The sequence below is a fragment of the Mirounga angustirostris genome, unplaced genomic scaffold (genome assembly GCF_029215605.1).
Source record: "Mirounga angustirostris isolate CCGP_5_RB_7025 unplaced genomic scaffold, mMirAng1.0.hap1 SCAF_6, whole genome shotgun sequence".
Classification (NCBI taxonomy): Eukaryota; Metazoa; Chordata; class Mammalia; order Carnivora; family Phocidae; genus Mirounga; species Mirounga angustirostris.
Window position 1 is genome coordinate 38,133,291 of NW_026991714.1, and position 26,057 is coordinate 38,159,347.

Sequence of the window (26,057 nt, forward strand, 5' to 3'; positions counted from 1 at the left end):
ATGAATTTCCTTATATGTTTTGGAATTTTGATATGCAGACATCCTGATTAGGAAATTTGTTTTTCCTTTCTTGCTCTTTGTTAACTCTTAGTTGCCTCCCATTTTTGCCCAAGGGACTCCCAGACTAGAATCAGGTCTTTTATTACTGGCTTAGTCTTGTCTGGTTATGCTATTTTTTTTTTTTTAAGATTTTATTTATTTTTTGACAGAGAGAGAGACAGCGAGAGAGGGAACACAAGCAGGGGGAGTGGGAGAGGGAGAAGCAGACTTCCTGCGGGGCAGGGAGCCCGATGCGGGGCTCGATCCCAGGACCCTGGGATCATGACCTGAGCCGAAGGCAGACGCTTAATGACTGAGCCACCCAGGCGCCTTGGTTATGCTATTAAGAGATATTACAGATCCAGTCTCTGAACTAGTGGACAGCTTGGCCCAGGTCCTAGATTTGGTGCTGTGTCACCTTTCTCCTGCCTCCCTAAGCAATGGCTCTGGAAGCAGTCACTGCAGCCTTTTTCAACTTTTTTCATGGGTGAAGAAGCCCCTAGTTTTAGCAGTGAGCCTGAAACCATCCCTTCCCTTCCTTGGGAGGACTTTTGATCCCCGTGCCCAGCAGGACAAAATTCCTAGATGGGGAGCCCAGCAGGCCTCAGCTTTGGTGTTCTGAGCCTCAGAGAGGTTTATATTGGTTCTGAGCATGATCACTGTTCTTTGTTTGTTTCTTAATTTCCCTTTTTATATTTTATGTCTCATTACTATGTGCATGGAGCAGAGGATGTCTTCAAAGCAAGAACTTACAAGGTATCTTAGCTGGAAGTAAAAATATATTGCATTATATATTGCATTATGGTCCAGAAACAATTTGTTTATAAGTGCAAAGTCTGTGCCTCAAGATTTATGAGGACATTGAGACTCAATGTAACATAGGAAATGGGAAGACTCTCAAAGAGTCAAATAGACCTGGGTTTTAACACAGACCCTGACACCTTCTAGCTGTGGAATTAGCAAATATATTATCTCCTTGATAACAGTTATTTCACCTCTAAAATTGGGATAATAATGCCTATGAAATATTGTGAAACTTAAATAAAATGGTAGCTGTGAAGTATCTGTTATAAGACAGAGAGGAAGAAATGTGTTTTTTTTCCATTTTACATCAACTTTGTAGGCAAAATAAACTTGAATGCATAAACTTGGTTAAGTAAACTAGCATCTACTGAGTAGATAATACACATATAGCAGAACTTTATGAAGACCCTTTGGGAAATAGGACGAAGGAAATTAAAAATAGCAGATAAAAATGTTATAAAGTCAAATGAAAAGTAATGTAGTGTGATTTAATAGGTAATAGAAATATCCATCTGAGGGGCACCTGGATGGCTCATCCAACTCTTGATTTCAGCTCAGATCATGATCTCAGGGTCCTGGGATTGAGCCCTGAGTCAGGCTCCGTGCTCAGCAGGAGTTTGCTTGAGGATTCTCTCTCTCTCCCCCTCCCCCAGATTGGGTGCACGCGCGGGCACTCTCTCTCTCTCAAATAGATAAATCCTTAAAAAAAAGAGAAATATCCACCTGATACCTTCAGATTTTTAAGCCAAAGATGTGTATGCTAATGTATAATAACCCTATTTTGAGCTATTAATTGATGTACATTTCTCCTGCTTGTCAAGAAAGTTTGTATCCTTGGGCGCCTGGGTGGCTCAGTCGGTTAAGCGACTGCCTTCGGCTCAGGTCATGATCCCGCGGTCCTGGGATTGAGCCCCACGTTGGGCTCCCTGCTCAGCGGGGAGTCTGCTTCTCCCTCTCCCTCTGCCTGCCACTCCCCCTGCTTGTGCTCTCTATCTCTCTGACAAATAAATAAATAAAATCTTTAAAAAAAAAAAAAAAAGAAAGTTTGTAACCTTTGTTAATGAAAACTTCCTAACTAGTGAAGTTACATATACATAAAGGTGCAAAACATTTACATATAAATATGGGGTATAAAAATGACTTTTACCCCTTTGCCCTTAAAAAACAATATTTGGCCACATGTGGATTTGCAAGGAAAAGCTAAAAAAAAAAGATGTAAATCCAAATTTGAAATGTCTCTCAACTCCCACACATGTTCTTATACATCACTTTCAACCTCCAAATTCTGAAAAATGTTTCTGTATAGTCTATCAACTCTCTCAATAAAAATATCCCAGGTTGTCATGGTGACATAGTTCTTTCCCCTGCAGAACCTTGTAGTCTGGTGCAGTGGTTTCCTAATTCTTTATGATTGTGGAATGTTTCCTTTTCTTTCATACCATTTCTCATTTTTTCAACCTAATGTTACATCTTAGCCTACTGGAGTGGTGGCAAACTCAAGATTTAATTGAAATAGGGAAGATTTAAATAATGGTCTTATAATAAGTAAATTAGCCTGGAAAGCTGATGGACTCCTCCATGAGTGTATATTCTGCAGTAGTCATTGATGAAAACATTACAGCACCCCAGCCCTTGCTAGAACTTGTTTCTTTCCTAACGTACCGGCTGATGAAATTAAGAACTCTTGATGTCCAGGCTTTTAAAACAGAGGTACAATTATAGGAACTTGGTAATCAGGATATGAAATTCAGGTTAGCCTTTCTCTCTTCTCTACCCTAAACCCTTTCTTATTCCCATCTCTTAGTCCTGAATGTGGGCTTTGCGGACTTGTGAGTCCCTATAGTGGAGAGATTTGTGGATGTTATGGAATTGAGCTCATCTCTGACAAATGATCTTGATGCCTGGCTTGGTTTGTTTTAGGGCTCCTAGAGTTATCTTTCTGGGAAGGTATTAAGGAGTAAGAGCAGACCCCAGCTGGGGTTCCTTGGACACAGAGGAGAATGAAGAGACTGAGCAATGGAGCGTCAGAGGAGAGCATCAGAAAGCTGCACATAAGAAATAGCAAAAACACGCTCTGTGGTTGTTTGATACCTATTTGAAGAGATGAACCATGTTTTTTGTTTGTCTAAATAATGAATAAATCAATGGCTATTTGGTGGTGACTTTACCAAGTATTTTGACTCCACACATGCCCAAACTAGACATCTAGCTGGGAGGAGTCCCTTGTGAAGGCTAACATCAAAGTGTAAGGTAGGTATTAACTTTTTTTTTTTAATGCATTTTTAGTTCATAAACAGTTACCTTAAGACTGAGAAATCTGGGATCATGGATGTCAAAAAAAGATTTAAGGGAATCTTTGAGTTATTACAATATTTTAAAAAATCTCCTAGAAACTGAAGAAAATTCTGTGACAAGGAAGCAAAAGTTTACCAAACCCTCGAGTTTCTTTGCTTTTGACTGAGCTTAATATGGGTACATTTATTTGTTCTTTCATCCACTCAGAAGCTCAGATCAGTAGTTATTTGTCTGTGACTTTGGCAAAGAAGAAAACCACATAATTGTAACTTAACATATTTTAGTTGGCTAAGCAGGAAAAAAATATTTAGAGCTTTGGAATTCATGCATTTAGCAAATACCTCTTATCTTTATGCCACAGCAATAGATACTGGAGATACAAATATAAAGGAAAAAGAGCCTCTGCCTTTAAGGAGCTCACAATGTAGTGGAATAAAAACATGTCAGCCTTAAATTAGCCTAAACGAGATATCACTACTCTGTAATAGGTGTTATAGTAGAAATATAGAATAGAGATGTAGTAGCAGAGAGGAAAGAGCACCTAATTCTCCTTGAAAGGGAAATGGGGGGGCTGTGAAAGAGGGCTTCAGGGAGAAACTAGTCCTTGTGTGAGCTGATTCCAGAAGGCTGGTTGGAGGTGATGGGAGGTGGGGGTTTCAAAAGAAACAGCGGGCTGGAAGATCTGGAGGTGTGAAATAGCAAAGGGTTTGGCTGAAACCCAGAGAAATGAGATAATAGGTGAGCAGGGACCGGACATGATGAACCCAAAAATCGTGACAGAAAAATCATGGTAACAAGACCCACAGAGGAATAACATAATGACATATTCTTTTTAAAATGGATAATTTTAATGGGACTATGAAGGATGAATTGGAGGGAGCTAGGAAGACCAGGGTAGTTTTTATTTCTTTAAAGGTTTAAGAAACTTACTAATTGGGTACAACATACACACAAAATACATAATTCTTAAATGTTCAGCTTGATAAATGTTTTCATGTGTATATACTTATGTAACTGCTAACCAGATCGTGAAATTTCCAGTGTCCCAGAAGAGCCTCTCATGTGCTTCTCAGGCAATACTCATTGTTTATCTTTCACCCCCCACCTCCACCCTCTGGGGATAGACACTATTCTGACTTCTATCACCATAGAATAGTTTTAGTTGTTTTTGGGTTTCATATGAATGGAATTGTAGAGTATGTACTCTTATGTCTGGTTTCTTCTGCTCAACATTATGTGTGTACATTCATCCTTGTTGACACATGTAGCAGGAGTTCAGTCTTTCTAACTGCTGTATAAATTTCATAGTATGATTTTATTCCACATTTAACATCCATTTTACTGATAATCGACACTTGGGTTCTGGCAAATTTTGGGACCTTCTGAATAATCTACAAACTTTCTTATGTGTGTCTTTTTTTTACTGGATATACCCACTCACTTTTCTTGGGTATATATATCCGGGAATGAAACACCTATTATCAGTATTTTTACCTTTAGTTATCTTGGGACGACCATCTTTTAAGTGGACATTTGGGTTGTTTCCATTTGGGAGCTATTATAAATAAAGCTGCTATAAATATTCACATGTAGGTCTTCATATGGATATGTGTATTCATTTCTCTTGGGTAAAATACCTTGGGGTGAGATTGCTGGGATATATAGTAAGTGTATGCTTAACTTTATAAGAAACTGCCAAATTGTTTTCCAGCATGTCTGTATCAGTTTGAATTCCCAGTGGCAATTTATGAAAGTTTCAGTTGCTCCTGTCCCTGTCAACACTGGGCAGTGTCAGTCTTTAAAATTTTAGCTATTGTTTTAGTTGGAAGGTGATATCTCAATGTAGTTTTTTTTTTTTTAATTTTATTTATTTATTTGACAGGGAGAGACACAGTGAGAGATGGAACACAAGCAGAGGGAGTGAGAGAGGGAGACGCAGGCTTCCCGCGGAGCAGGGAGCCTGATGTGGGGCTCGATCCCAGGACCCTGGGATCATGGCCTGAGCTGAAGGCAGACGCTTAACCAACTGAGCCACCCAGGTGCCCTCAATGCAGTTTTTAAAAGTAATTAAGATAAAATTCATATAACATAAAACTCACCATTTTAACCATATAAGTATATAATTCAGTGGGTTTTAGACTATTTGCAAGGTTTTATAATCATTACCACTAATTTCAGGACATTTCCATCACCCCTAAAAGAAACCCCATACCTCTCAGTTTCCTCATCCCCTTTCTCCCTCTATCCCCTGTTAACACTAATTTCCTTTCTGTCTTCACAAATTTTTCTATTCTGGACACTTCATATAAATGAAATCATGCAATATTCAGATTTTCTGTCTGGTTTCTTTCACATAGCATAATGTTTTCAAGGTTCATCCATGTTGTAGTATCAGTACTTCACTCCTTTTTATGGCTGAATAATACTCCATTGTATTGGATAAACCATATTTTGTCTGTCTTTTCATCAGTTAATGGACACTTGGGTTATTTCTACTTTTTGGCTATTGTGTATAATATTGCTATTAACATTCATGTGCAAGTTTTGTGTGGACATATTTTCAGTTCTCTTGCGCATATAGTTAGGAGTGGAATTGCTGGGTCATATGGTAACCCTATGTTTAAGTTTTTGAGAAAATTGCAAAAATTTTTTCCACAGGAGCTGCATCATTTTAAATTCTCACCAGCATGTATGAGGGTCAAGTTACTCCACATCTTCACTAATACTTATTATTGTCTACTTTTAAAAGAAGCACTCTGTATTAGTTTGCTAGGGCTAACATAACAAAGTACCACAGACTGGGTGGCTTGAACAATAGAAATTTATTTTTGTACAGTTCTGGAGGCTAGAAGTACATCAAGGTGTTGGCAGAGTTAGTTTCTTCTGAGGGCCCCTCTCTTCGGCTTGTAAATGGCCATCTCTCTGTGTCTTCAACGGTTTTTCTTCTGTGTGTCTTTTTTTTTTTTTCAAAAATTTATCCATTTATTTGAGAGCGAGTGAACATGTTCGAACATGGGGCATGGAGGGGCAAAGGGAGAGGGAGAAGGAGAAAAAGTCCCAAGCAGACTCCATGCTGAGCACAGAGCCTGACATGGGGCTCAATCCCATGACCCTGAGATCCTGACCTGAGCTGAAACCAAGAGTGGGATACTCAACCGACTGTACCACCAATGCGCCTCTCCTCTGTGTGGTCTTAATCTCCTCATATGAAAACACGAGTCATATTAAATTAGGACCCACCCATTATCTCACTTAACCTTAATTGCCATGTTTTAAGGCCCTTCCTCCAAATACAGTTACATTCTGAGGTAACAGAGGTTAGAACTTCAACATACGGATTTTGGGGAGGACACAATTCAACTCATATCACCATCCTCATGGGTGTGAAGTTTTATCTGATTGTGGTTTTGATATGCATTTCCTAATGACTAATGATGCATCATTTCATGTGCTTATTAGTCATTTGTATATCTAATTTGAAGAAATGTGTATTCAGATCCTTTGCTTATTTTTAAATGGGGTTATTTGTTCTTTATTGTTGAGTTGGATTATTCTGGATACTAGACCCTCTCAGATACATGATTTGCATATAATTTCTCCCATTCTGTGTGTTCTCTTTTCACTTTCTTCATAGTGTCCTTTGATGCACAAAACATTTAATTTTAATGCAATTTATTTATTTTTAGTTTGGTTGCTTGTGTTTTAGTGTCATAGCTAAGAAACCATTTCCTAATCCAAGGTCACAAAGTTATACACACCTATGTGTCCTTCTAAGAGTTTTATAGTTTCAGTTCCTACATTTAAGTCTTTGATACCTTTTGAGTTAATTTTGGTATATAGTGTTAGGTAGGAGTCCAGATTAATTCTTTTTCATGTGGATATCATTTTTCTAATACCACTTGTTGAAAAGACTATCTGCCACTACCCCATCCCCCCTCCATCTCCCAAGACATTGAATGGTTTTGGAATCCTTGCTGAAATCATTTGACTGTAATGTACTGGCATATTTCTGAATTCTCAACTCTTTATTCCATTTATGTTTATCTTTATGCCACTGCTGTGATAACTATAGGTTTGTAGTAAGTTTTGAAATCAGGACATGTGAGTCCTTCAACTTTGTTTTTTTAAGATTGTTTTGGCTATTCAAAGCTTTTGCATTTCACACGAATTTTAGGAACAGCTTGTCTATTTCTGGGGAAAAAAAGCAATTACAATTTTAACAGGGATTACATTGAATCTATAGGTCAATTTGGGGAGTATTGCCATATTAAAAATATTCCAATCCATGAACATGGGATGACTTTTTATCTATTTAGGTCTTCTTAAATTTCTCTCAGCAATGTTTTAGTGTTTTCAGTGTACAAGCCTTGCATTTCCTTGGTTAAACTTATCCCCAAATATTTTATTTTTAATGATATTATATATAGAATTATTTTCTTAATCTCATTTTCAGATTGTTCATCACTACCGTCTAGAAATAAAATTGATTATTGTATGTTGATCTTATATCCTGCAATTTTGCTGAACTTGTTTATTAGCTCTAAGTTATTTTATTTGTTTTTTTGTTGTGTATTCTTTAGAATTTTCTAAATATGAGATCATGTCACCTGCAAATAAAGAGCTTTACTTCTGTCTTTATAATCTGGATACTTTTAGTTTCTTATCTTGTCTAATTGCCCTGGCTAGAAATTCCAGTACAATGTAGAACAGATGTGGAAAGAGTATACTTGTCTTGTTACTGACTTTAGGGAGAAAACTCTCAGTTTTCACTATTGAATATGATATTAGCTATGAATTTTCCATCAATGTCCTTTGTCAGGTTGAGGAATTTACCTTCTATTTCTAATTTGTTCATGAAAGGGTGTTGGATTTTGTCAAATACTTTTCTGCATTTATTGAAATAATCATGTATTTTTTCCCTTTATTCCATTATTATGGTCCATCACATTGATTTATTTTCATATGTTAAACCTACCTTGCATTTTTGGGATTTATCCCATTTGGTCATGGTATTTAAAATTTTCAATATGCTGTGGGATTTGCTTTGCTAGCGTTTAGTTGAAGATGTTTGCATATGTTCATAAGAGATATTGGTCTGCAGTTTTCCATTCTTGTGATGTCTTTCGCTTTGGTATCCAGATACCTCATAAAATGAGTTAGTAAGTATTCATCCATCTTTTACTTTTTGAATGAGTTTAAGAAACATTTGTGTTAAATCTTTTTTAAACATTTGGTAGAATTCACCAGTGAAGCCATCTGATCCTGGGTTTTTATTTTGTTGAAGTTTTTAAATTACCAATTCAGTATCATTACTTATTATAGGTCTATTCAGATTTTCTCTTTCTTTTTGAGTCAGTTTTGGTTTTGGCTGTGGTCAGTTTAGACTAAGTTTTCTTTAGCAATTTGAACATATTTAAAATAGCTTATTTATTAAAGATTTTATTTATTTGAGAGAGACAGAGAGTGACAGAGAGAAAGAGAGAGAGAGAGAGAGCACGAGCAGGGTGGGGAGGGGCAGAGGGAGAGGGAGAAGCAGGCTTCCTGCTGAGCAGGGAGCCCGATGTGGAACTGAAGCCCAATGTGGGACTAGAGCCCAATGTGGGGCTCGATCCCAGGACTCCGGGATCACGACCTGAGCCAAAGGCAGATGCTTAACTGAATGAGCCATTCAGGTACCCCTAAAATAGCTGATTTACATCTTTTTTTTTTTTTTAAAGATTTTATTTATTTATTTGAGACAGAGAGAATGAGAGACAGAGAGCATGAGAGGGAGGAGGGTCAGAGGGAGAAGCAGACTCCCTGCCGAGCAGGGAGCCTGATGCGGGACTCAATCCCGGGACTCCAGGATCATGACCTGAGCCGAAGGCAGTCGCTTAACCAACTGAGCTACCCAGGTGCCCCTACATCTTTTTTTTTTTAAAGATTTTATTTATTTATTTGACAGAGAGACACAGCGAGAGAGGGAACACAATTGTGCAGGGGGAGTGGGAGAGGGAGAAGCAGGCTTCCTGCTGAGCATGGAGCCTGATGCGGGGCTCAATCCCAAGACCCTGGGATCATGACCTGAGCCAAAGGCAGACACTTAACGACTGAGCCACCCAGGCGCCCCTGATTTAAATCTTTGTCTAGCAAAGAACATTTGGGCTTCCTCATAGACATGGTTTTTATTTTTATTGATTGCTTTTTTTCTCCTGTGTATGGGCCATACTTTCTTGTTTTTTTTTTTAATTTATTTTTATTTTTTATATTTTTAAAGATTTTATTTATTTGACAGAGAGAGAGACAGGAGAGAGGAAACACAAGTAAGGGGAGTGGGAGAGGGAGAAGCAGGCTTCCCGCTGAGCATGGAGCCTGATGCGGGGCTCGATCCCAGGACCCTGGGATCATGACCTGAGCCGAAGGCAGCCGCTTTACCGACTGAGCCACCCAGGCGCTCATACTTTCTTGTTTTTTAGGATGCCTTATAATTTTAAGCTTTTATTTTTAAGCAATCTCTACACCCAATGTGGGGCTCGAGCCCACAACCCCGAGATCAAGAATAGCACGCTCCACCGAGTGAGCATGCTAGGCACCAGCATGCCAGCTAGGCACCTCTAGGTTGCTTTAGAATTTTTTGTTGAAAACTGGAATTTTGAATATTATGTTACAACTCTGGAAATCAGATTCTCTTCCCTCCCCAGAGTTCATTATTATACTTTATAGTTGTTGTTTAGTAACTGTACTAATTTTTAAAGTCTATTATTTGTTGTGTGTGGCCACTGAAGTCTCTGTTCTATTAGCTTAGTGGTCAGCTAATGATTAAACACAGATTTTCTTAAATGCCTGGAAATAAAAAAAAAATCTCCCAGTCTTTGTAGTGGGGCTATGTTTCTATGTTGGGATACACCCTCAATTCTCAGGAATTTACAACTCTGTCTTAGCTTTCTTTTCTTGCTTTTGCAAGGTCAGCCAGAAATGAGAGCTTAGGGCCTTCTTAGGGAATGTACACAGTTCCAGTTATGTGCATGATTTTCTAGATTCCCTGGAGCTTTTCAAGGTCCTTTTCCTCAAACCTTCTCATTGTCCAGCCTTTCCTGTCAAGCTTTTTGGGCAGTCTCTTATTTGCTCAACACCTATCAATTGCCTGGTGGCAAATGATTAAAACACTGGCCTATAAATGTTTTTGACAAATACCCCCTGGAGAGTGGCTTTACCACTGGGCCAAGTTAGCTGAGATAAAGACAAGCCTTTTGAGCCCATCGTCCAGGAAGCCACTAGATGGGTCAAAAGAAGTAATTGCTATTCTATGAGAATCAGGCCTCTTGCTCCCTCTGGTACTGGTACCAGGAAAGTAGGCCATTATTTTACAAAATACCCGAGTTGAAAAGTAGTGGACGGGACTAGGTTAAGTTAAAATGTTAGAAAGCTTGGGGCACCTAGGTGATTTTTGGGTTGTGAGTTTGAGCTCCACATTGGGTGTAGAGATTACTTTAAATAGACACACACAAAAAAAATGTTAGAGAGCTTGCTGTTCCTAGAGATTTAGCTGTTTTTCTTGAATAAATGCTCCCTGGGTTGCTGCAAGCTTTTGGTTAGTTTTCAGAGTTCCAAAAGAGTTGATTCTGAAAGTTTTTGCCAGCTTTTTTCATTGCTTATATGGAACAGTGGACTTTTTGAGTTCCTTACTCCACCATTTCCCTCATTGTGGTTTTAATAGCTATTTCCTTAAAGATGGAGGAGGTAAAAACATGTGCTTATTTGCCCTCTGTGTATCATTTTTGCTGAAATGTACATTTAATTCTCTTGCATATTAAAACAACTGAATTGGTTCTCTTTTACTATTGAATTGTAGAAGCTCTTTATGTATTTGGGATACAAACCCATTATCAGATAAATGTTTTGTAAATATTTTCCCCAGTCTGTGGCTTGTTTTCATTCCTTAATGACATCTTTCATAGTGAAGAAATTTTTAATTTTGATGGAGTCCAATTTATCAATTTTTTTCTTTTATAATTCAGACATTTTGTTTCCTAAGAATCATTTGTTTAATCCAAAGTTACAAAGATTCTTTTCTGTTTCCTTCTAGAACTTCTATAGTTTTAGGTTTTACATTTATGGCAATCATCCACATTAAGTTGCTATTTGTAAATGATGCAAGGTAATTGTTGAGGTCCTGTTATTCTTTCTTTCCTTTCTTTCTCTTTAATTTTGCATATGGATGTCCAAATTTCCCGGCATCTTTTGTTGAAAAACTATCCTTTCTCCCATTGAATTACATTGATGTGTTGTCAAAAATCAAATGGGTCATTTGTGTGTGGATTTATTTCTGAAGCCTCTATTCCATTCTCTGATCGATATGTTTATCCTTATGCCAATACCACACTATTTTGATAACTGTAGCTTTATAGTAAGTCTTAAAATCAGGCAGTGTGAGTTCTCCAACTGTTTTCTTTTTCAAAGTTGTTTTGGATGTTCTAGGTCTTTTGCTTATCTATCTAAATTTTAGAGTGAGCTTTTCAATTTCTACTAGAAAGACTGCTGAGATTTTAACTGGGATTGCACTGAAGCCTTAGATCATTTTTAGGAGGTCTGACATATTAACAATACGGAATCTTCCAACCCATGAACACAGTATATTCTCTCCATTTATTTTGTTTTTCTCTTAATTTCAGTTAGCAATGTTTTCCATTTTGTGTAGTCTTGTACACATTTTGTTAAATTTAGCATAAAAGGTTTTACCTTTGAGTTTTCCATTTTTTGTTGCTAGAATAGAGAAATAAATGACTTTTCCTATATTTACTTTGAATCCTGTGATTTTGCTAAATTTACTTATTAGTTCTATTAGTTTTTTGTGGATTCCTCAGGATTTTCAATGTAGCGATCATGGCCTTTGCAAATAAAGGCAAATTTATTTCTTCCTTTTCTAACTATATACCTTAAATTTTTTTTTTTTAAGATTTTATTTATCCATTTGTCAGAGAAAGAGAGAGAACACAAGCAGGGGGAGCAAAAGACAGAGGGAGAAGCAGGCTCCCTGCCAAGCAAGGAGTCTGATGCAGGACTCAATCCCAGGACCCTGGGATCATGACCTGAGCTGAAGGCAGACACTTAACTGACTGAGCCACCCAGGTGCCCCTACAGTATTCTTTTTTGAAATGTTTTTGTTTCAGGGTAAAGCTGACTTCACAAAATAAGTGGTAAATGTTCCCTGTCCTATTTTTGGATGAGTTTTGGTAGAACTGATATTCTCTTTTCCTTAAATGCTTAGTAGAATTCACCACTGAATTACATTGGCTTGGAGTTTTCTTTGTTTTGAATGAAGAATTCAAGTTCTTTGATAGAGATAGGGCTATTCAAGTTATCTTTTTATTCTTTTTTTAAAGATTTTATTTATTTATTTGACAGAGCGAGACACAGCGAGAGAGGGAACACAAGCAGGGGAGAGGGAGAGGGAGAAGCAGACTTCCTGTTGAGCAGGGAGCCCAATGCGGGGGCTCGATCCCAGGACCCTGGAGCCATAACCTGAGCCGAAGGCAGACACTTAATGACTGAGCCACCAGGCGCCCCTTTCTTTTTATTTTTTAATGAACTTTGGTAGTTTGTGTATTTTAATAAATTCATTTATTTCATGTAAGTCATCAAATTTATTAGCATACAGCTCTTTACAGAAATCATTTTCCTTTTAATGACTATAGGATATGTTGTGATGTATTTTTTTCATTCTTGATACCTATAATTTGTTTTGTCTTTTCTCTCTCTCTCTCTTTTTTTAAACAGATTTTTACTTATTCATTTGACAGAGAGAGAGAGAGAGCACAAGCAGAGGGAGCTGCAGGTAGAGGGAGAGGGAGAAGCAGGCTCCCCGCTGAGCAGAGTCCGATATGGGGCTTGATCCCAGAACCCTGGAATCATGACCTGAGCTGAAGGCAGATGCTTAACCAACTGAGCCACCCAGGCACCCCTGTTTTTCTTTTTTCTTGAGCCCTTTGGCTAGAAGTTTATAAATTTTCTAGACTTTTCCCCTAAAGAATCAGATTTTGGTTTTATTGATTGTTCACCATTGCCTTTCTCTTTTCTATTTTAGAGTTCTTCTTTATTTTTTTCTTCCTCATGCTCTTTTTGGGTTTATATTAATCATCTTTTTAAAATTTCTTAGGGTGGAAGCTTAGATCATTGATTCATGACCTTTCTTCTTTTCTACTATAGGCCTTTAAAGGCTATAAATTTACCTCTAAACACTGTTTTAGCTGTGTCCCACAAATTTTCTGGTATGTTATGTTCCAATTTTCATTCAATTTCAAATATTTTTAAAGGTCTGTTGTCATGGGCTTTAACCCATGGGTTTTTAGAATTATGTTATTTACTTTCTAAGAATTCATGAATTTTACAGGTACTTTTCTGTTATTAGCTTTTATTTAATTCCCAGAGGCCACAGAGCACATATGACTTATAGTGGTCTTTTAAAATTTGTGACAGTTATTTTATAGCCCAGGGTATGTTCTGACTTGATGAATGTCTTGTGTGCACTTGAAACAAATATGTTCTGCCACTATTGAGTGGAGTGTTCTGTAAATGTCAATCAGGTGGAGTTGGTTGATAGACTTTTCCGGTCTTCAAATCCTTACTAATTTATTTGTCTACTTGTTTCATTAATTACTGTAGAACAGACAGAACAATGGCTTTTGTTTTTTACACTTTTAAGTTGTTATTAGGCACATGCACATTTAAAATTGTTATACCTTCTTGATTCATTGAACTCTTTGTTATTAAGTCTTATCTCTCTTTTCTTGGTAATATGTCTCCTTAAGTCTTATGAATACTGTTTCCATTCTTTTAGCTTTAACCAATGGCCATTGCTGAATCAAACAAATTTGGAGAACGTGGGAGAGAAAGTTGCTAAGCATGGTTCCCAGATACTTGGCTAATGTAACTAAGTGGAGAATAAAATCAGTCATTGAGATAGGAACAGGCTCATGAGGAAAATAAAAGTTCAGATTTTAGTCTGTTCTGTTTTCAGTGGTAATTGGACATACAGGTAAAGATGTAGGTAACATGAGTCAAATTCTAGAAGAGAGACATGCCTGGGGATATAGATGTGTAAGTCAACGGGAATAAAGAACAAAGGATCAAAGGCAAAATCCTGAACAGAAGGAACACTAAATCTTCCTAAAAGGAGGAGAAATCAGCAAAGGAGACTGAAAAGGAGTGAATGATTCAGAGTGTAAAAAAAGCAAAGAGAATGCTGACTCATATACTAAGGACATAGAGGACTTCTGAAAAGGTGGAAATGGTCAGAAGTGTTCAAATTCTGAAAATATTGGTCATTAGAAATTTTTTCAAAGTAGTTTCATAGTAGGAGTGTAGTAGTGAGGGCAGATTGAAGTGAGTATGATAATTAATGTGTGATATTCATGAATGTATAAATGTGTGAATACTGATGCAGATTATTTTAAAAAAGATTTCTTATGTATTTATTTGAGAGAGAGAGAGAAAGCATAAGCAGGAAGGGGCAAAGGGAGAGGGACAAGCGGACTCCCTGCTGAGTGCAAAACCTGATGCAGGGCTTGATCCCAGGACCCTGAGATCATGAACCTGAGCTGAAGTCAAATGCTGAACCAACTGAGCCACCCGGGCGCCCCCGAGGCAGATTACTTTAAAAACAATTTAAGCAATCTTGATAATGAGGGGAAGGAGAAAGAAAGGAGGAGGAAAAAAGGCAACTGTGATGATGTCCTTTACCCTCATCTCAGCCTGGTAATTCCTATCTCTCTTTCAAGATTCAAATATAGTTTCCCCTCTATCAGAAAACCCTCCATTCTGAGTATGATGTGCTCTACAGCACTCCATAAATACATTTGTCATGGTACTTATAACAGTATGTTTTAATTATTCTGTTTTTTTCCTACTAGATAGTACTTGACAGCAGGGACTCTCTTTGTAACTCCAATGCCTACTGAGCATGATGTCTGGCACAAAGTATGTGAAATCAGGTTTAATGAATGATAGATTCAGGCATATGCAGGTTAGGAAAAAGGAGTCAGTGGTGAGGAAGAGCTTAAAGGTACCGAAAGCAGAGTTTAGATGTCCCTGATGGAACAATGTCTTTAGGTCTGCCAAAGGGGATGGGTTTCAGCACACAGGCAGAGTGATCAGTTTTAAAAAATGAGGAAGGGATATGTCTACATCTCATATCAGAATAGGTATGTGAGATGAAGGTGTTTGTACTAAGGGCTCCTCCCTCCTTCCCCTCCAAGAGGGCGGAGAGAAACGGTCGAGGGGCAACACTAAGAGGAACAGAGAACTGAGGAAAATGGCGAAGACTTGGAACGAATGTTATGGGAAATGCGAAATTCCTGATCAAGGAAAGGTAAAGGAATTGCCAAACACGGGATAGCAACCATCTGAATGGAAACTCTCTCTTCATAGTAGCTTTCAGAGGTCGTGTGATTTTTTTTTTTTCCCAGTTAGACGCAGGTTCCAGCTTTTAGAATCCGAGGGGATGCATTTTATTTTATTTTTTATTTTTTTTTATTTTTAAAGATTTTATTTATTTATTTGAGACAGAATGAGAGAGAGCACATGAGAGGGGGGAGGGTCAGAGGCAGAAGCAGACTCCCCGCCGAGCAGGGAGCCCGATGCGGGACTCGATCCCGGGACTCCAGGATCATGACCTGAGCCGAAGGCAGTCGCTTAACCAACTGAGCCACCCAGGCGCCCAAGAATCCGAGGGGATGCATTTTAAGAGTGATACAGGGTTGAAGGCTGTTGTGGAGGTCGAAAGACAGGTGCACAGGTGGACGGGATTTGTCTTAGAAAGAAGGAACGGGGGACACCTGGGTGGCTCAGTCGGTTAAGCGTCTGCCTTCGGCTCAGGTCACGATCCCAGGGTCCTGGGATCGAGTCCCGCATCGGGCTCCCTGCTCCGCGGGGAGCCTGCTTCTCCCTCTGCCTCTGTCTCTCTCTCTGTCTCTCATGAATAAATAAAAAAAAAAATAAAATCTTTAAAAAAAAAAAAAAAAAAAGAAAGAAGGAACGGTTGTGTCTGCCAGAGTTCAGGTGTTGCTGTGGGTATTTAAAATGATAGGCCGTGAGTAAGGAAGGAAAGAAGATGCCATCCCTTCACGACTCCATGTAAGTTTGTACACGGGCTGCGCTGGGCGAGCGTGTGGAGCGCCGAGGTCTCACCTGCGTGTCCTGGCTCTAACAGCGCTCATAACATCTAGAAGGTGTCGGAGCTAGCGCACAGAGACTTAGCGGAGAAGTCTCAGCTTCCGCAGTGACGAGAGTGCCGTGCGACCACTTGATCCTTGTCCATTTGCCAGGCCCACGCCGGGATGCGGGTCAGCTTCTAGCGTGGAGCCTCCCCTCCCCCAGGTCGCTGGCAGCGGCCTGACCCGGAAGCTTCTCTGCCGAGCCGGAAGCAGAGCCGCGCCGCGAAGGGCCGCCGTGGAGCCACCGCCCCCTCGCCGCTTCGCTGCTGTTTGGGGATCCCGGACCGCGGCGGCGCCGGGTTGCGCTGATGGTCCCCGCCCGGCGGCGGCGGCGGCGGCAGAGGCGGCAGGAGGATGACCTCTCCCCGGGAGCGGGGTGCCGACCTGGCCCGTTTCTACACTGTCACCGAGCCCCAGCGACATCCAAGGGGCTACACGGTGTATAAGGTCACCGCCCGGGTGAGTACCGGTGTCGGTCGGGCGTAGAACCAGAGTTGGGGCGTGAGGGACTAGGGTATGGACCCTGTGTGGGGGTACCTGGCCCTGGGTCAGAGCCTGGGATGGGACTGGGTGCGCCCAGTGCCGGCCATGCGTCGGAGGTGGGGACTTCTGGAAGACTGGGGTAGGGGCTGAGTGTTGAATGTCGAGACTGTGCTATAGAAGGTCGCGGTAGTGCCTTCATTCCAGGGTGGGGCAGGCGTTGGTGGTTTTAAATTGATGATTCAGACCCTTTCCCAGTAGTACTTTCTCTTCTGAGGCTGAAATCAGCAGAAATGGTTTTGCTTGCTTCTCCGGGATAGTGTAGATCGAAAAACTAATGCATGTATTATTTGATTTATGTAATAAACGATATTTCTTCCCTTGATCTTTTATACAGTGTCAGGTTTGTAGTGAGGCAGACAGACTCTTGAGAAGGATGTCACTGTAGTCACCAGCCTAGGCCGTCTGTTTGGCTGTGTCTTTTTGCCTGCCTGGGATTTTCATAATTTGCAGTAGTAGGAGACATAGGAGAAATTCTTCTGGGAGTGTCTTGTGTGAGTTGTTTTGAGGGCGTATTTAAAAGGTGTGAGGCTCCTTTACATCAACTAACCAATTTTTAGTACCCACTTTGTTCATGTTTTATTGCTTTTGCCTTGAGTTTTAAAGAGAGTTTGCATCTCCCTTCTTGGAAAAGAATAACAAAAATAAGTCGGAATGTTTGTGACGTATGTATGTATGAGTATGTGGGTATATTAGGCATGTTGTACATATTGCCCAACTGAATCCTAATTTTAATGATGAAGAAACTGAGGTTCAAGGAAGTTTCATAACTTGACTAACTTTACATCATAAGGCAGGTGCACATTTAGGATTTGAGACGAGTTCTGCTTAATTCCAAGTTATATAAAAAGTTAAGAATTAATTTTATCATTGTCATTAGTTGTTAAAGAAGAGAGGTACAGATAGTAGTAATAGTGCAACATACATTTGGAGGATGGCATAGTCCTGTGTGTCAGAGAGCTCAGGAAGTAGAATTTGAGAAGAACCTTAAAGGTTAGGTATATTTAGATAAACAATTTGGGGCATGAAAGTGGTACATATTTTATGGAAATGGCCCACAATTCAGTCATGTGAGAAGATGGGAGGAGCAAATTTGTTTAAAGATAAGACCAGGCTTGGTTATCTCAGAGGGTTATACAGAGAATTGAGTGAAATTTGTTACTCCGCCTGCTGTGGAAGTAAGGTTGTTACATAGGATGGGAGTGTTAGTTTCAGATTAAGAAATTTTTTCAGATTACAGTTAAGGGACCCTTATTATACCACTCTTGAAACCTTTCTAGTTATTGGGCCCTTCAAAATCTAGACTTAGTTTCCTAACAATCTTTATGGAATTAGAACAATCTTCAATATACATAGTGTTCCCTTCATAGCACCCTAATTCATCCCTTATGCTTAATCTATTTACATGTCTGTGTCTCTTAGTAGATTTACAGTAGGTCTCTATCATTGGTATTTGTTTCCTTTTATATCACCTACGACAATGTATGGCACACAGTGTTGAAAAAAATATTGTTGAATGTTTTCCTTCCCATTCTAGGCAGCACACCCAATAAATGTTTAGTTCCAGGCACTAAGTGCTATGAGGAATACAAGGCTGAAGAAAGCATGTACCTTTCTTTCAAGGATGCTCCCAGTAGGAGAGAGAGTTAACTGGGCTTAAAGAAGTGTAGTACAAGATGGAAATGTTAAATGTTGTAAGAGACTACAGAAAAGAGCTATGGGATTTCAGAAAACAGGAAGATAGCTCTGGCTCATGGGATCAGGGAACGTGGACCAATTAAGATAAATGGTGAAAGATGGCAAGAATCCAGACAGGTGGGATAAAAGGAGAGGGCATCGTAGATAGAAGGGTGAATGGGAGGAATAGAGCCTGTAAAGGCCTGAAGGTGTGCATGTGTGTGGATCTTGAATAGGAAACGCTGAGCATGATTATTACTTGTAGTCTTACTTGTAGAAGGAAAGGTTAACCTAATTTACATCTCAAATATCTTTTCTTAAGCTGTGAACTAATTTTTATGACAACAGTTAACTTACGACAATGTAAATTAGAACATGAAGTAGCACATTGCCTTAGAAGTAACCAAATTTATATAATATGCATGCTACATATTGCTGTGGTTATTTGAACTGGGGAAGTTGCTTACACTGTCTTTTTTTCTCCTTGTAAATGGCTATTTCCTCATTTTTTGTTTCTGTTACAGGGTTTGTTTTTAAAAATTTTTTTTTTAAAGATTTTATTTATTTATTTGAGAGAGAGAGACACAGTGAGAGAGGGAACACAAGCAGGGGGAGTGGGAGAGGGAGAAGCAGGCTTCCTGCTGAGCGGGGAGCCAGATGTGGGGCTGGAGCCTGATGTGGGGCTCGATCCCAGGACCCTGGGATCATGACCTGAGGCGAAGGCAGATGCTTAATGACTGAGCTATCCAGGCGCCTCTGTTTTTTTAATTTTAAGGCTTGAGGGTCAACATGGAGAAATACTTTTTTTTTTTTTCATGGAGATATACTTTTAAAAAACAACTGTGCTTACTATTATAAAACAAGTAAAATATTTATTATTCTTTAAGACTTGAGGAGAAAAACATCTTTCCTCAGGAGAATTAACCAAGTAAGTAGTGCTCCCCTGAGAGAACTTCATGAGATAAAGATTAGGGATGTCTTCTTAGTGTTTCCTACTACTAATTTACTTCTAGCCTTAAGGAATAGTCCCTATATTCTTGACCTTTACAGCGTTCTTTATGCAGAAGTAGAATTAGAATCATGGGAAGTACCATTGTTAAATTTTAGGTAGCATAAGAGCTCTCTCATCTTTTAAAAACTCCTTGATATTTTGTTTTGCAATTCTCTGGAACCTAGCAGGCTTGGATAACCTTATGGCCAGTTACAGGCGTGCTAACAAATTTCCTAGTTAAATTCTGTGTTGTTTATGAATTTTTATCTAGAGTAAGTATTTCTATTAAGAATTGGAAAATTCTTTTATAGATTTCCTTTAATTCTTAGTTAAAGAAGACGCAGATATAAAAGAGCCATTAGCAGTGTTTTTGGTTGTTTCATCATGCTACATTTACAAAACTCGTATTGTAATATAGATTTCTCAGCAACATTAAGTGAATGGTATTCTTTCCATGAATATGGAAAGCGAAAGGTATGCTTTAATTTTAAATGGCAGTGTTGCCTTATGACTATATTTTGTTTATATTGAGGCCTACTTTATGTACAACCAAGCTCATCAATTTTAAGTGTACAGTTTGACGAGTTGTGGCAAATGTGTATAGTTGTGTAACCACTGCCACAGTTCTCACTGCAGAAGTTCCCTCATGCTCCTTGGCCTTCAGTTCCCCCTCCCTACCCCCTATTCCTCGGCAACCACTGGTCAGTTTTCTGTCACTGTAGATTAGGTTGTATTTTCTAGAATTTGATATAAATGGAATCATACAGTATGCACTTTGTTTTTTGGTCTGGCTTCTTAACTCAGCATGATTACTTGAGATTCATCTATGTTGTTGTGTGTTTTATTCTCTTTTATTGTTGACCAGTATTTCTTTGTATGGTTATACTACAGTTAATCCATTCTGTTAATGAGGACTTGGATTGTTTCTGATTTTTGGCTTTTATGAATACAGTTACCATGAACATTTGTATAGAAGTCTTTGTATAGACATTTGCTTTCATTTTTCTTGATGGCACACAGCCTTGTTTGCTGTAGCTTTATACTAACATCTTGAAATTAGGCTCTCTTTCTCAAAATTGCTTTGATTGTTTTAGATTGTTTAGATTTTTGTATAAAGTTTAGAATCAGTTTGACAAATTCTGCAGACATACCTACCCAGATTTTGATTGGCATTACATTGAGAATACAGATCAGCTTCTACAGAAGAAGATATCTTAACAACATTGATATCTTAGCAATATTGAATCTTCTGATCCATGAACATGTATCTTCCATTTATTTAGCTCTTTAAGCAAAGTTTTCTAATTTTCAGTGTGCAAGTCTTGTGCATACTTAAAGCAATTTGGGTGTTTTTTCAAACTGAGAATACATAAGTCCACATTTTATATAGCAAACGCTTATATGGTGCTTATATGAGTCAAGCACTGTTCTATTCACTTTATATAAATCAAGCGCATTTTCTACAGCAGCCCAGTGAGTAGGTGCTATTATTATTCTCACATTATCAATTAGGGAATTGAGGCACAGAGAGGTTAAGTACCTTGCCCAGGGTCACACGGCTAGCCAATGGTGGAGTCTAGATTTGAACACAGGTAGACTGGCCCCAGTCGCAGTGCTTTTATCCCAGTGCTGCTGTTGAATACCTATATAAAACGTATTTCATTAGATGCTGTGGGTGTATGTATGGGGGTGCCTGTGTGTCCCCACAGGGCCTTACTGTAGTTTGGCAAAAGTGATGGATACGTGGAAAATACAGTGACTGTGGTAATGTGAACAAAGGGGAGCAGGGAATGAATGGAAGAAATACTTAGCTTGATTTGAGTCTGAAAATTGCCATTTCCAAGGCTTCAAATTGGAACACTATTTGTGTTACTTGGAGGGAACCTGCATTCAATTCCTGACCGTATTCTTGTATGGACTTCTTGTGAGAAGGAAAGGAATTATTTGTAGTATATTAGTACACTTTTCTCATATACCTTTATGTTAGATGCTGTTTCCTCTGTCTGGAATGCTCTTCTGTTTTATGTTGGTATCCCTGTTCATGTGAAGTGTCAGTTCCTGCCCTGTGTTTTCCAGGAAGCCTTTCTTACGTGTAGAACTCCATGTGGATTATATATCCCTCCTTTAAAGCCTTTATCATAATGTACTTGTTTGTTTCCTTGTTTGAGGGCGACTGCCTTTTTAACTTTGTATTCATGGTGCCTAGCACAGAGCTGGACAATAGCAGGGATTTGAGAGAAGACTGGAAAGAGGCAATATTTTTCTTTTTAAGTGTTCCTTTTTAAATCGATATATAGTAAAATTGACTTCTTATATAATTCTATGAATTTTTACACAATAGATTCAAATATCCACCGTCATCATCAGGAAACAGAACAGTTCCATCATCCCCAAACACTCCCTCATGCTATCCCTTTTATATATTCTTCTCCCCACCTCTTAGCTCCTTGGCGACCACTGATCTGCTCTCTACCACTCTACTTCTGTCTTTCTGAGAATGTTGTATAAATAGAATCATCCAGTATTTAACCTTTTGAAGACCGTCTTTTCTTCCCATTTTTTATAGGATTGTTTTCTAAGTGTGGAATTTTGAGATTCTATATTTGTTCTGGATGTAAGTTTTTTTGTCAGATATGTGATTGTATATATTTTCTCCCAGTGTATAGCATATCTTTTCATTATCTTAACAGTGTCTTTCACAAAGCAAAAAGTTTTAATTTTGGTGAAGTCTCTCTTTCTTTTTTTTCTCATATGAAGTGTGCTTTTAGTGTTGTATCTAAAAATTCTTTACTAACCTCAGGTCACAGATTTTTTTCCCCCAGTGTTTTGTTCTAGAAGATTTAGTGTTTTGCATTTAACATTTGGCTCTATGATCCATTTTGAGTTTATTTTTGTATAAGGTGTGAGGTTTAGACAGAACATGCATATGGATGTTCAATTGCAACAAAACACTTTATTTAAGAGACTAGCTCTTTTTTTTATTGAATTGTTTTTGCATCTCTGTCCAAAATCAATCAGGAAATATATGTGTGGATCTGTTTCTGGATTCTCTGTTTTGTTTCATACCACACTGCCTTGATTATTGTAGGTTTATATTTATATTAAGTCTTAAAATTAGGTAGAATTCCTCCAACTTTATTCTTTTTCAAAATTGTTTTGACTATCTAGTTCCTTTGCTTTTCTATATCAATTTTAGAATCAGGTTGTCTATATCTACAAGAAATCCTGATAGAATTTTGATTAGAATTCCATTAAATCTGTGGGTCAATTTTGGGGAGAATTGACATCTTTACTCTGTTGAATCTGCAAATGAACACACTATGTCTTGCCATTAATTTAGGTGTTCTTTGATTTTTTTCACCAATGTTTTATAATTTTCAATATACAGATTCTGGACATTATTGTTAGATATATTTCTCAGTATTTCATCTTTTTGTAGCTACTCTGAATAGTATTAAAATTTGACTTTCAAGTTTTCGTTGCCAGTATTAAAGACATTTGGGTTTATTTTTCTGTTGACTTTATATCCTATGATCTTTCCAAGGTTATTTATTAGTTTTAGGAGTTTTTGGTAGAGTTTTCATTTTTTCTACATAGACAATGCACGTTTGGCAAAGGGAATAGTTTTATTTCTTTTATTTCTTTTTGTTGTCTTATTGTTCTGCTTAGGACTTATAGTGCAATGTTGAATAGAAGTGGTGAAAGTGAACATCCTTGCCTTGTTCCTGATCTTAGAAGGAAAGCATTCAGTCTTTTCTCTTCAGTATGATATTCACTGTGGAGTTTTTGTATGCTGAATGCAGCATATTTAATTTTTAGTTTTGATAGCTTTTTATTCTGAAAGTAATGCATATTCATAAACATTTCAAGTAATAATTTAAGCCACTATGAGGAAATAAAAGCCTCCTAAATTTTATTTTATTTATTTTTTTATTAAAAGATTATTTAATTAATTTATTTTTTTATTAAAAGATTTTATTTATTTATTTGACAGAGAGCACAAGCAGGGGGAGCGGCAGGCAGAGGGAGAGGGAGAAGCAGACTTTCTGCTGAGCAGGGAGCCCGATGCGGGGCTCGATCCCAGGACCCTGGGATCATGACCTGAGCTGAAGGCAGATGCTTAATGACTGAGCCACCCAGGCACCCCAAGCCTGCTAAATTTTAAACCCTTAACTGCTTATATTATTACAAATGTCTGATGTTAAAGCAGTGAGAATTATTAGTTTTTGGTTGTTAAATCAGTAGCTCCATGAAGGTTTCTTGAAAAATGGTGTTGGCTTACTCTGGAAATAGTTTCAGCAAATGGAGTAGTCATGGGGGTAGGGAGGGAGATTAATTTGTTGAAAAATATATTTATGATTAAAAATTTTGAAAAATCATGGTTCGGCTCAGGCCATGATCCAGGGTCCTGGGATCAAGCCCCACTTTGGGAATCCCTGCTCAATGGGAAGTTTGCTTCTCTCTCCGCCCCCTGCTCTTGCTTTCTTGCTATCTTTCTCTCTCTTTCTCAAATAAATAAATAAAATCTTAAAAAAAAAAAAAAAGAAAAATCATGGTTCTTAAGTTCAGTTTTTTTTCTAGCATCTTGTTTTATTCTACCTTTCCTTTGTTTTTAACTGTTAATACTGTTTAATAGAAAACTATCTCATGTGAAAAATGTTAGTAAGCAGGGTTTTTTTTTAAGATCTTATTTATTTATTTATTTATTTAGAGAGAATGTGAACAGGAGGAAGGGCAAAGGTAGAGGGAGAAAGAGAATCTCAAGTGGACTCCACATTGAGAGTGGAGCCTGAGGCGGGGCTCCATCTCACTATCCTGAGATCATGACCGGAGCTGAAATCAAGAGTTGAATGCTTAATTGACTGAGACCCCCGGGCTCCCCTAGTAAGCAGGTTTTAAAAAATGTAAGCCAGGGCGCCTGGGTGGCTCAGTTGGTTAAGCGACTGCCTTCGGCTCAGGTCATGATCCTGGAGTCCCGGGATCGAGTCCCGCATCGGGCTCCCTGCTCGGCAGGGAGTCTGCTCCTCCCTCTGACCCTCCCCCCTCTCATGTGCTCTCTCTCTCTCATTCTCTCTGTCTCAAATAAATAAATAAAATCTTTAAAAAAAAATAAATAAATAAATAAAAAATGTAAGCCAATCATGTTTTCATTTTGTGTATTGATAACTTATATGCTCAGATATTAAGATTTTGTGTTAAACTGCAAACTTTAACAACAATGATTTTGATTTTCCTTGAAATTAGATTGGAAAATAGTTTACCTTAGAGTGGTGCCATTATAGTTGGTAAATTTAAAGTGAGAAATACAACTTAACATTTATTGAGTGTCCAAAGGTAGCTTGCTATTATAGTTTCTTTATTCTCTCTTTAGATTTTGGGATTTTAATGATGTAGAAAGCAATCATTCCTTTCAACATATTACTTTTGTAAAAACTTGTTAGAAAGTGGAATGTCTGAATTTTTTCCCATTGACTTATGTATCTTATGTGGAAGTTCTTTCATTCCAGAGAACTAAACAATGTTGTAAAATGTCTAATTAAATTGGTTTGTGCAGGTGCTGTCTCTTGGGTCCAGACTACCTGGCTGGCGGGTGATTAACCAACCCAAATATTCTTGCCAACCAGTGACAGCTCTGCAGGGAAAAGAGGGAAAGAGGAACTGAGAAGCAGGTGATGGGGTAGGATGGAGGTTGAGTTTGGTAACAGGACACTTGCCTCTGGGAGCTGGGCGCTTTGAGCTACCTATTCTTGCCAGAGGGGGCTGGTGTGTGTGTGTGTGTGTATGAAATGCAGTTTAAAGGTGTCAGTATGTTTATATGAAAGTATGGATTTTTTGAAAGTCAAATGCCTGAAAGTCAGGATTGTGTGCATTGCGTTGATGAATGTGCCATTTGGTTTACATAATCACCACAATGGGAAATGTTCAGTGTAGTATAGCCTTACATTTTTGTATATCCAATTATTCTCATCCCACATTTGGGGAGTCCTATCTTTGAGAGATGAAGAGTGGGCATGTGTCCCCCCTTTTTTTTCATGTTTGATTATTTGTATCTTGACACTTAGTTTTTAAAAAAATGTTACTTTTGGGGGCGCCTGGGTGGCTCAGTCGTTAAGCGTCTGCCTTAGGCTCAGGTCAGGATCCTGGGGTCCCGGGATCGAGCCCCGCGTCGGGCTTCCTGCTCCGCGGGGAGCCTGCTTCTCCCTCTCCCACTCCCCCTGCTTGTATTCCCTCTCTCGCTGTGTCTCTCTCTGTCAAATAAATAAATAAAATCTTTAAAAAAAAAAATGTTACTTTTGTAAACCCTTTATCCACTTAGCTCTATTACCAGACTGGTAGCTGAAGAGCCATCAGAAGACTTGACTGTAATAAGTTGCTCATAAAAGTAGCTTCTTAAAATTTATATTTAACTCATTTCTACTTGGTTCTAAAGGGACTAATTTTGTGATCATTTTTTGTAAGCGATATAATAGATTTGACTGATTTTTGTAGTTCTGTTTTCTAGGAGTTATCTTTCAATCTTA

General features: G+C 38.5%; 2 protein-coding genes across 17 annotated transcripts in view; one reads left to right on the forward strand and one right to left on the reverse strand.

Annotated features, from left to right (window-relative positions):
• ANGEL2 (angel homolog 2) overlaps positions 1–16,470 on the reverse strand; it is a 41,515-nt gene extending 25,045 nt beyond the window's left edge. Inside the window, exon 1 of one of the 2 annotated variants that reach the window (XM_045877202.3) lies at positions 16,303–16,470. In XM_045877202.3, coding sequence (XP_045733158.1) covers positions 16,303–16,331 — 29 coding nt within the window. In that variant the 5' untranslated portion in view covers positions 16,332–16,470. The remainder of the gene's footprint in view (positions 1–16,302) is intronic. The other variant, XM_064594171.1, reaches the window with a different exon arrangement.
• Positions 16,471–16,540: 70 nt separating this feature from the next.
• The window catches only part of RPS6KC1 (ribosomal protein S6 kinase C1), a 344,999-nt gene continuing 335,482 nt past the window's right edge, over positions 16,541–26,057 (forward strand). For all 15 annotated transcript variants that reach the window (XR_010412288.1, XM_045877211.3, XM_054507978.2 and 12 more), the window contains exon 1: positions 16,541–16,787. Coding sequence is in view for 14 of the 15 variants with exons in the window: in XM_045877211.3 (XP_045733167.2) it covers positions 16,683–16,787 (105 nt within the window). In the remaining variant the exon portion in view is untranslated. The remainder of the gene's footprint in view (positions 16,788–26,057) is intronic.